Here is a 10,617-nt window from a genome sequence, read left to right as displayed (position 1 = left end):
GCTGACTGGAGGTAGGGTCTGCCTGGAGGCAGGGCAAGGGGTGTGGGGCTGGCTGCGGGCAGGGCAGGGAGTGCAGCAGGGGCTGGCTGCAGACAGGGGGTGCAGGGCTGGTGCGGGCAGGGGGTGCAGCAGGGGCTGGCTGCAGGCAGGGGGTGCGGGGCTGGCTGCAGGCAGGGGCTGGCTGGAGACGGGCTGGTGGGGGCAGGGGGTGCGGGGCTGGAGGCAGGGCAGGGGGTGCAGCAGGGGCTGGCTGCAGGTAGGGCAGGGGCCCCCCTGCTTCTACCACCTTGGCCCTTTAAATAGCTGCCGGAGCCCTGGGGAAGCTGCGGGGCTCTCGCGGCTATTTAGAGGACCAAGGCAGCAGAGGTAGCTGGAGCCCCGGCACTTTAAATAGCCCCCGGAGCCCCCTGCTACCCCAGGGCTCTGGTCCAACCACTAGACCCCCCCCATAAGCGCCACAGCTCCCTCTTCTCCTCCACTGGGTTACATAAAACTACAAGTCCCAGAATCCTTTGCTTCCCCCATCCCATCTCCTGAAGGGGCAGCCAATGGGCCGGAGCCGTTTGCTGATTGGCAGGTGCGCGGGCCAGTGGGGGCGAGCCCGTGCCCGGCGCGAGGTGGCAGCTGGCGATGGCCCAATGTACAGGCCCAACCACTCGGCCTTCTTCACTTTAAAGCGCTGCCCGTAGTCCGACAGGAACTCGTCCATCTGCTTGTCCAGCTCCTGCTTCAGCTCCTCCAGGGCCGCCTGTTTCTGGGGGTCCTCGCCCCGCAGCTCCCCCCGGCAGCGTTTCAGCAGCTCCTGGTGTTTCCCCTTCTGGCGTCGCTTCATCTCCAGGGGCTTCACTCTCAGACAGCTGCTCATGCTCTGGTGGCCACGGTCCTGCCCGGAGGGGGGCGAGATCGTCCATGAGGGACGGGAACTAGCATTACCCAGCCACAGGGGGAACTTCTGCCTCACACACCTGTAGCCCCCTCAACTCCAACCTACAGCCCCCTGCTAGCCCAGCCCTGCCCCCCGTCAGTCCTGTCGGTGCCCCTCACTCCCGACCCGCAGCCCCTCTGCATTCACCAGCTGCTGCACAAATTGTTCATATTTCCTCCTGGAGGCTTCTACTGCTTTTCTGTTTGCCTTCTCTCTCATCTCTGCCATCTCCGCCATCTGTGGTGGGAGAGGGAAAAGGGTAGGGGTGGGGATGGGATCCCCTCTGAACTGGGAGCCCCCCTTCCCCCACTCACCACCTTCTCCTAATTCCTCCAGGACCCTGCTTGCTGCTGTCACCCCCCCACTGGTGCCCCACTGGTGCCCCCTTTGTGGTGCCCCCTCCTGGCCCCCTAGTGCAATTGGCCAATGGCGGGTGGACCTGGGCTGAGAATGAACTGAAAACTGTCGGACTGGGATTTGGGCTTTCAGACCTCCCTAACCCCTTTGTATTGTTTTCAAATCAGTGGGGAAATGAGGGGAATCACCCAAAATTGTCCCCTCTACACATACGAACTGTATCAGGGGAGGAGAAAATCTTTAAAACAAACACAAAATATGAAAATCAATTTTTCTCCTACTTGTTGAAAATGAAAGCCAATGAAATTTGTCACTGAGCGATGCAGGGGGTAGCTCGGGGCGCAGGGGCCAGGACCGGGTTATTTATTGACTGATGTCGATGGGGTCAGGGCTGGATTCTGATCTCGGTGACCCCTCTGTAAATCAATCAACCTATGTGTCCTTTTGGACACTCACCTTCTCCCCATTCTTCCCAATATACCACCTCTATCTAATCTATCTATCTATCTATCTATCTATCTATCCCCACACACACCCTCTATCCATCTATCCCCCTACACCTCCTCATATCTATATCTATCTATCTATCTATCTATCTATCTATCTATCTATCCCCACACAACCTTCTCATCTATCTACCCCCATCCACCCCCTCATCTATCTAATCTATCTATCTATCTATTCCCATACACCCTATCTATCTATCTATCTATCTATCTATCTATCTATCTATCTATCCCCACACGCCCCATCTATCTATCTATCTACCTATCTATCAACTTGCATACAGAGGTTCCCAGTGCTGAGGGCTGGGACAGACCCTTTACCAGAATGAGGTGTGATGGTTCCTTCCCGCTGTGTGTCCCTCCACAGAAGGGGCTCCTGATCTGAACACCCTGCCCTGCTCTCCCTCTCATCCCCCTGACCTAGGGTGTTGGTGCCTGTCTTGCTCGAGGCCACCTACCATCGAAACTGGGGCCCACTCAGCTGCCCAACCCTCCCCCCCGCATCAGGCCAAAGCCCCCAGCCAGAACCCCAACGGCCACTGCTTCCTCCAGCCCCACTACAACTACACTCGCCCTGATGCCTACTCCGATAGCCGCACCCACCACTGCCAGGAACCACCCCCTGACCCATGGCCAGGCCCAACCACTCGGCCTTCTTCACTTTAAAGCGCTGCCCGTAGGCCGTCAGGAACTCGTCCATCTGCTTGTCCAGCTCCTGCTTCAGCTCCTCCAAGGCCGCCTGTTTCTGGGGGTCCTCACCCCGCAGCTCCCCCCGGCAGCGCTCCAGCAGCTCCTGGCGTTTCCCCTCCAGGCGTCGCTGCATTTCCGCAGGCTTCACACTCAGGCAGCGGCGCATGCTCTGGTGGCCACGGTCCTGTGGGGAGCGGGAGAGATTGGCCATTAGGGACGGGTTCAAGTGTTTCCCAGCCTTAGGGGGCACCACTATGTCATGCACCCACAGCCCCTTCAATTCCGACCCACCACAGCCCCGTGCTATCCCATCCCTGCCCCTCCCCCACCCCAGCTCTGCCGGTGACCCTCACTCCCGACCCGCAGCCCTTCTGTGATCACCAGCAGCTGCACAAATTGTTCATATTTCCTCCTAGAGGCTTCTACTGCTTTTCTGTTTTCCTCCTCTATCATCGCTGCCATCTGTGGTGGGATGGGAAAAAGGGTGGGGGATGGGGATGGAACCATCTCTGAACTGGGAACCCCTCTCCCCCCACTCACCTTTTCCACATTCCTCCAGGGCCCTGCTCGCTACTGTCACCTCCCCACTGCCCCCTGACCCCCCACATTCCCCCAGAGCCAGGGACAGCCCCCCAATGACATCACAGCAAGGGCCACATTAGCATCACCCCTGTGGACGGGGCTGGTTCTCCGGCTGGGTCTCTGGGGGTTCCCTAATCTCTCAGGGGCTGGGGTCAGGGAGCCCCAATCAGAACATTTTGCAGGGGGCTGTCGTGATGCCCCCTCCTGGCCTAGTGCAACTGGCTAATGGCAGGAGGATCTGGGGTAAGAATAAACTGAAACTGTTGGTTTGGGATTTGGGGGTGTTCTAACCTCCCTAACCCCTTAGGATTGTTTTAAAATCAGTGGGGAAATGAGAGGAAATGCCCCCAAATTGTCCCCTCTACACACGCACTGGAGGAGAAAATATTTAAAACAAACATAAAGTATGAAAATCAATTTTTCTTCCACTTGTTGAAAATGAAAACCAAAAAAACTGGTGACCGATGGATGCTGGGGGCGGCTCGGAGCAAGGGATCCACGGCCATGTTCTTTATCTACTGAGGTCGATGGGATCTGGGCTGGATTCCAGCTGTAAATCCAGCTGTAAATTTCCGGCTGTAAATCAGTCAACCTCTGTGTCCTTTTGTAATCTCGCAAAATTACCTGTTGTAAGTTTGTTTTTATCTATCCCCAAACATCCTCATATCTATCTATCCCCTGCATACAGAGGTTCCCAGTGCTGGCGGCTGGGACAGACCCTTACCCAGAGTGAGGTGTGATGGTTCCTTCCCACTGTGTGTCCCCCGCAGCAGGGGCTCCTAATCTGAACATCCTGCCCTCCTCTCCCGCTCATTCCCCTGACCTGGGGTGTTGGTGCCTGTCTTGTTCTGGGCCATCTTCTGTCCAAACCAGGCCCGCAGCCAGTGCCCAACCCCCCCAATCAGGCCAAAGACCCCGGCCCCAATCCCAATGGCCACTGCTTCCTCCAGCCCCACTAGAGCTGCACCCGCCCTGATGCCTACTCCGATACCCGCACCCACCACTGCCAGAACCCCGCCCCCCCCCGCCCAATGTACAGGCCCAACCACTCGGCCTTCTTCACTTTAAAGCGCTGTTCATATCGCGGCAGGAACTCCGCCATCTGCTTGTCCAGCTCCTTCTTCAGCTCCTCTAGGGCCGCCTGTTTCTGGGGGTCCTCGCCCCGCAGCTCCCCCCGGCAGCGCTCCAGCAGCTCCTGGCGTTTCCCCTCCAGGTGTCGCTGCATCTCCAGGGGCTTCACCCTCAGGCAGCTGCTCATGCTCTGGTGGTCAAGGTCCTGCCGGGATGGTGGAGTGATCGGCCATTAGGGACGAGCACTAGCGTTACCCAGCCACAGGGGGCGCCGCCTCCTCACACACCCGCATCCCCCTCACTCCCGATCCGCAGCCCCCTGCTACCTCAGCCTTGCCTCCCCCCAGGTATGCTGGTGCCCCTCACTCCCAATCCGCAGCCCCTCTGCACTCACCAGCTCCTGCACAAATTGGTCATATTCCCTCCTGGTGGCTTCTACTGCTCTCCTGTTTAACTCCTGTCTCATCACTGCAAACGCCTCAGCCATCTGTGTGGGGAGAGGGAACGGGGTTGGGGGTGCGGATGGGATGGGCCCATCTCTGAACTGGGAGCCCCCCCACAGTCACCACCTTCCCCACATTCGTACAGGACCTGCTCCTCGCTATCACCTCCGAACTGGTTCCCAACTCCCCACATTTCAATAGAGCCAGAGGGCAGCACCTCGACCCCACAGCCATGACCACGTTGCTGCCACCCCAGTGGAGGGGCTGGTTCTCTGGCAGGGCTTTCTGCAGGTCCCCTTATCTCTTGGGTGCTAGGAGTCCTCGATCAGGACATTTGGTGGAGCTGTTGTGGTGCCCCCTTCTGGGCTAGTGTGATTGGCCAATGTCAGGAGGACCTGGGGTTGGGGTCAATAGAACCAGCCCCCGCCCCAAATCCAGGCTGGAAAGAGAGAGGCGGAGGGAGGGGTGACTTGGTACCTTCATGGGTGAGGAGAAGTCGTAGCGTTGGGTCTTCTGATATCGGGAGACGCCCTGCAGGGAATAACGCCCGGGGGAACTGGGATCAGGGACAGCTCAGCCCCTTTGCCGCCGCTGAGCCCCTTCCTGCTCCCTGCAGCCCAGCGCCCCCTACTGAGCACCCTGCTCCGCTCCCTGCAGAATGGCACCCCCGTATTGAATCCCTGTCCCCGCCTTGCGGCCCATTTTGCTGTCTCCCATGCAGCCCCCTCCCCCTTTAACAGCCCCCCACTCTCCCACCTTGATCCTGGCAGCCAGCTGAGCCCCCGTCAGCACCTGCCCGGTTCGGTCCGTCCGGACGTGTGTCCCTGCTGAGTGCACCACACTGGTGACGTACTCACACAGGCACTGCCGGAAATCCTCCTCTATGTCTGCAGAGGGGAAAAGGACCCAGGCATCCAGGAGGGATCCAGGTGTCCAGGGTAGGACACACGTTAAATGCGATTGAGTGGGCTAGTTTGTGCCACAGGAAATGAGATTCCATCTCTGGGCAACAGCTGCTTAACGCCCCCCACCCCACTGCCTGGGGGAAAATGGGGGAGAGGCATGAGGGGGCAAGGAGAGTCTGCAGTGGGGAGACAGCAGTCTCCACTGCGTGGTGCCAGGGGACCCATGAAGACCCAAAAGGGGGACACCAGCAGCGTTCCCCTAGCAGACGAGGACCCCAGCAGTGACCCCCCCCATGTCCCTCTCCCCTCCCACACAGATGCTGTGACCCAGCGAGTGCCCCTGTGCAGTGGGCAGTAGAGTCAATTCTAAGTCAAGGGGGGTGAGCTGGGCACTGGGATTTTGGGGTGAGGGAAGTGCAAGAGGGGAAAGGGGCAGCAGAGGAGAGAGGGTGGGGATGGGGGCAGGGAAGAGGGTGGGGGCAGTGCAGGAGGGGGTGGGGACTGGGGGAGCAGAGCAGGGGGTGAGAGGGGAGAAGATGAGGGTCTCTTACCATCTGGCGTCCCTGCCCTGCTCCTGGTGAACTGAGTGCCAGGGTGGGGCAATAGGTAGCACCGGGTGCCGTTCGCCCTCAGGGCTTCCAACACCAGGGGCTGCTCAGCAGAGACCTCCAGATCTCTGGGACTTTCTAAACATCAATAACAACCACTAGACTGCCCCCCTCCAATCCCTACATCACCCAAGGTCTTGGGTCCCCCTAGCAGAGACCTGGCTGGCAGGTCCGTGTCAGTACAGCTGTGTGTATCCTCTGCCCCACCCACCTCCAAATAATCTGCCTCCGTCTGCTTAAACATACTGGAAATGTTAAAGATCTGGAAAATAATAATAAGAAAAGGTGAGCCCCCCTGCCATCCCCACACCTCACCCCACCGCAGCACAGCCCCCCTGCTCGCCCCCTCACCCCGCTCCCCACAGCACGGCATCCCCTGCAGAGCCCTCAGTCCCGTCCCCCGCAGCACGGCTCCCCCACCCAGTAGGAGCTGAGCAATATGCCCAACACGGAGAGCTTGATGCTGGTCTCCATGCGGCGCTGCAGGTCCAGGGAGCCCTCGGAGTCCACCAGGAACACGGCCACCTGCAGGGACAGACACACGGACAGATCCACCGGCCACAGCGAGGAGTGCCCTGCACTGATGCCACCCTCGCCCCTGCCTGGGGCCGGTCCTGGGCACTCTGGCTGGAGACAGGCCCTGGGGGAGGAGGTTCAAGCTGTAAACACCCCCCACCCCCAACTCCATCCCAGTGTGTCTGTCGTGAACTACAGGGCTGGGACCTTATCCCCATCTGCCCATTTCTTTCCCCCCTCCTCCAGCCCCTTCCGTCCCCCTGCCCCTGCACAGGACTTTACCCCCTCCAAACTCCACCATTCCCCTCCCCCCCCACTACTCCAGTCCCCTGCTCCCCTTAGAATCTTCCCCCCACACCACTTTATTTCCCCTCCCCCTACTGCCCCATCCCCCATTCCCCTGCCTGCTTCCCTGCCCCACTCACCCTCCTCCCCTGGGCTTGGACCCAGAGGGACTGGTCCCACATCCTCGTCACGGTCGCTGTCCCATTACGACACTCAACCCCCCCCAGGCCCTCGTCCTCTCGGCCCATCCATGATGCATCCACAGCCTCCTGTAGGGGGTGACCAGGGCAAGGTCAGAAGGGAACGGGGATTGGGTCTGGCATTCTCAGGGGGCAGGGTGGTGGGACACTGGGGGAGGAGGTGGAATTCTATCGGTCTGGAGGTGGGGTTACAGCTGGAGGATGGGACCAGTGGTACATGGGGAGGGGCCATGGCTGGAGGGTGGGGCCTGTGGTGCACGGGGAGGGGCCATGGCTGCAGGGTGGGGCCTCAGTTGCTCTGCCCTGGGCCTGGTACAGCGGGAGGGCTCTGCCTGGGGAGAGGGGACCTTTGCTGTAAGGGGCATGGCCAGTCGTGGAGGGGGAGGGGGCCCTTGCCGAGGTGGGTGGGGTTTGTGTTGCAAGGGGCAGGGCCCTGGCTGGGGTGGGTGGGGTCTCTGGTTCAGGCGATGGGGCCATAGCTAGGGCTCCTGTCTCCACTCACCGGGCTCTGGAGCCGGCGCAGCAGGCAGTTCATCAGGATTTTCCCCGGCGCTGCTCCCCGATGATGGACACCAGGCAGACGGGGGCGTCCCCCACCCCACCCTGCTCCAGGCAGAGGCTCAGGGCCTCCTCGTACAGGATCAGGCTGCCTTTGTCATCCAGACGAACCAGCTGCGCCAGGCGCCCCGGCTCTGGCTGAGCCCCCGGCCCCTGCTGCAGGGACAGAGCAGGGTCAGAGCTCGGACCCCATCCCAGAGCCAGCCAGTCCCTGCTTCTGGATGAGAGCCCCGTGCCCCATTCCCATCCCCTGAACCAACTAGTCCCTGCCCCTCAGATCAGATCCTCTTGAGCCATTTCCACCCCTCGTGAGCCATCCAGTCCCCTGTCCTCCAAATCAGAGGTTGCGCCCCCTAGAGAGGAAAGGCCCCGTGTCCCATTCCCCACTCCCTGATCCAGCCAGTCCCGCCCTGCGCCCCTTTCCCCTGATTCAGCCTGTCTGGTCTCACCAGCTCCATCTCTTCCCGCAGGGGCTCTGTGATTTTCTTCACCAGGGCTCTCAGCCGCATGTCTGGGGTCATCCTGTCCCTGGAGCAGGGAGTCCGGCACTCGGGGCACTGGTAGCCCTGGGCCGAGACCCCGCGCCAGTGAGCCACGAGGCAGCCCAGGCAGAAGTTGTGGCTGCACTCGATGGAGACGGGGTCGTCCAAGACATCCAGGCAGATGGAGCAGGTGACGTCCTCCCGGAGTTGATCCATCTCTCTAGACCCACTGAGTGGGGGAAACCTACTGGGTCAGGACCTGGCACCCGGAGCAGTAGGGCTCTGCTGGATGACGGCTGATCTCTAGCCCAGGTGTGCCCCTTCCTGGCAGCAGAGTCTGGGGAGGAGCGAGAGAACATGGGAATATTTCTGTGAACAAGCTGTGTGACTCAGTTTACCTGCCCACTTTGTGTCCCTGTCCACCGGGCAGCACCAGAGCGAGAAGACGGATTCCAAGAAGTCATGGCGGAGATTGGTAGATTCCCAGGCCAGGAGGGACCAAGGCTGAGCTCCTGGATAACAGGCCAGAGAACTGCCCCCAGTTAATTCCTGTTTGAACGAGAGCAGATCTCTTAGAAACACATCCCACCTCGAGGGAGAATCCACCGCACTCCTTGGTACATTGTTCCCATGGTTAATTCCCCTCCCTGGTAAACGCAGATATCTTCTTTCCAGGCTGAAAGTGTCCAGCTTCAACTTCCAGCCGTGTGGTCACGTTAGAGCTTTCTCTGCTAGCCTGAAGAGCCCATTATTAAATATTTGATCCCCGTGTAGGTGCTTCTAGACTGGAGTCAAGTCACCCTGGGAGGTGGGAGCTTCTCTTTGCTAAGCTAAACAGCTTGAGCTCCTGGGGTCTATCACTCCAGGCCACGTTTTGTAATCCTTTAACCATTCGCTTGGCCCCCCTCTGCCCCCTCTCCAATATATTCACATCCTTCTTGGACTGCTCTGGAACTGGACACAGGACTCCAGCAGCGGTCGCACCAGCGCCAAATCCAGAGGTAAACTGACCTCTCTGCTCCTACGCGCGATTCCCCTGTTTGGGCATCCTTAGCGCCTTTGACCACACTGTCGCACGGGGGCTCACGTCCAGCTGATTATCCCCCATGGCCCCCTGCACTCTGTCAGCGTCTCTGCGTCCCTGGAGAGACACCCACCCCTCCACCCCCCACCGGGCTGGGAGCATGGCCGACGCTCTTTGGCTGTATCACAGCACGTGTTGTTGGCTTGTGCCCAGCCTACCCTAGCGCTGGGGCTGTTGGTGACACTGGACTTTTCTCTGCTGCCTACGGCCTGGCAGACCCCATGTGCCAGGGGTTAATCACTGGCAGTGCCACGCTCAGCAGGGGCACAAGCCTCTGAGAGGAGTTTGATCTCAGTCAGACTCGCTGCTGAGGGCAGCTGGGGAGACACAGGGGCTCCTGGAGCCCGAGTCCGGGAGGCACCGAGCTCAGCCTTAGGAAAGGCCACGCTCAGGGCCTAACAAGGAAATAGCTTCCTTCCCATCATGCAGTGAGCTGGGTGCTGACTGGCCGAGCTTTCCTCCAGCTAGCATGAGAGCAAATTCACCCTCTCACCCCCACAGAGCCCTGGGCATTGGGTGGGGGAAACTGAGGCACAGAAAGGGGATAGAACATGCCCTGGCCCAACCCCACTCCCCTAACGCTGGGCTCTAGTCCTGGAGCACCAAAGTCTCCTCTTTTTCTGCTGGAGACTCCCCAGTTTCCCACCCTGGGATCCCTCCCAGCCACCGATGGGCCCCAAAGGGGACCGGCTCTATCTGTCCTACCATCAGTGATGTCTCATGAGCAAGCACCAGGGCCGGCCCAATTCGTTTTTTCATCCTAAGTGGACAGCCCTCTCCCCCGATCAAGATAGAAAATGGGAATTTTGTTTCCCTCCCTCTTTGGACGAAATCTATAAGGATTTCATCCTCCGAAAAGTTGCCAGATTCACAGGGCAGTTGGGGTTTTCCTGCAATCCCCAGCTGCTGGAGGCACGGGATTGCTGCGCTGTGATAAGGCAAAGCAGTGCGCATCTGTGACAATGCGGTTCTGGCGGAACCCAACTGAGAGTGCCAACTCAGGACAAATTGCTCAAATAGGGCAGTTACAGCCCAAGGCTGGGGTTTTTTCCACCTCTAAGGCAAACCAAACCAGCCAGACTAAGAGGACTTCAGTCTCACCCCACTGGCTAACTGCAAGTCTCACAAGCAATCTCCTTAGATACTCCAGTTTCCCAGTATTACCACCAGTACCACTCGTTATGGGGACAAATGGTTATGAAAACCAATACCCCAGTAAAAGAAAAAGGTTCTCCTGATCCCAAAGGACCAAGCCCCAGACCCAGGTCAATATACAAATCAGATCTTACCCACAAATCACGCTGTTGCCAATCCTTTAGAATCTAAAATCTAAAGGTTTATTCATAAAAGGAAAAAGATAGAGATGAGAGTTAGAATTGGTTAAATGGAACCAATTACATACAGT

At 59.0% G+C, this 10,617-nt stretch overlaps 2 protein-coding genes across 3 annotated transcripts; both read right to left on the bottom strand.

Annotated features, from left to right (window-relative positions):
* Positions 1 to 493: 493 nt before the first annotated feature.
* On the bottom strand, positions 494 to 7,623 carry LOC122173025 (RING finger protein 112-like). The gene is made up of 12 exons (XM_065580124.1): positions 7,591 to 7,623; positions 7,029 to 7,157; positions 6,508 to 6,612; positions 6,295 to 6,349; positions 5,323 to 5,461; positions 5,052 to 5,130; positions 4,526 to 4,618; positions 4,124 to 4,336; positions 2,860 to 2,940; positions 2,450 to 2,662; positions 1,073 to 1,162; positions 494 to 883 (listed from the first exon to the last, which is right to left on the bottom strand). Exons 1-12 carry the CDS (start codon positions 7,621 to 7,623, stop codon positions 494 to 496), a joined length of 1,620 nt encoding a protein of 539 aa, XP_065436196.1.
* Positions 7,071 to 8,766, bottom strand: LOC135980037 (RING finger protein 112-like). 2 transcript variants are annotated; one of them, XM_065580126.1, is made up of 3 exons: positions 8,096 to 8,386; positions 7,591 to 7,802; positions 7,071 to 7,157 (listed from the first exon to the last, which is right to left on the bottom strand). In XM_065580126.1, exons 1-2 carry the CDS (start codon positions 8,342 to 8,344, stop codon positions 7,623 to 7,625), a joined length of 429 nt encoding a protein of 142 aa, XP_065436198.1. In that variant the 5' UTR covers positions 8,345 to 8,386; the 3' UTR covers positions 7,071 to 7,157; positions 7,591 to 7,622. The 2 variants fall into 2 exon arrangements, 1 of the variants encoding a protein (XP_065436198.1); XR_010597267.1 differs by lacking the exons at positions 7,071 to 7,157; positions 8,096 to 8,386 and adding an exon at positions 8,527 to 8,766 and having other exon boundaries at positions 7,772 to 7,802.
* Positions 8,767 to 10,617: the final 1,851 nt, after the last annotated feature.

The sequence above is a fragment of the Chrysemys picta genome, unplaced genomic scaffold (assembly GCF_011386835.1).
Source record: "Chrysemys picta bellii isolate R12L10 unplaced genomic scaffold, ASM1138683v2 scaf1649, whole genome shotgun sequence".
Classification (NCBI taxonomy): domain Eukaryota; kingdom Metazoa; phylum Chordata; order Testudines; family Emydidae; genus Chrysemys; species Chrysemys picta.
The sequence above is the reverse complement of the archived record's forward strand: the minus strand, read 5'-3'. Positions and strand labels throughout refer to the sequence as shown.

Coding starts and splice junctions, on each gene's coding strand:
- LOC135980037 (XM_065580126.1), bottom strand. CDS start 8,344: ATGGATCAACTCCGGGAGGACGTCACCTGCTCCATCTGCCTGGATGTC. Junction 7,803..8,095: donor TGCGGGAAGAGATGGAGCTG/GTGAGACCAGAC, acceptor CTGTCCCTGCAG/CAGGGGCCGGGGGCTCAGCC.
- LOC122173025 (XM_065580124.1), bottom strand. CDS start 7,623: ATGAACTGCCTGCTGCGCCGGCTCCAGAGCCCG. Junction 2,663..2,859: donor AACAATTTGTGCAGCTGCTG/GTGATCACAGAA, acceptor CGCTCCCCACAG/GACCGTGGCCACCAGAGCAT. Junction 884..1,072: donor AACAATTTGTGCAGCAGCTG/GTGAATGCAGAG, acceptor CCCTCCGGGCAG/GACCGTGGCCACCAGAGCAT.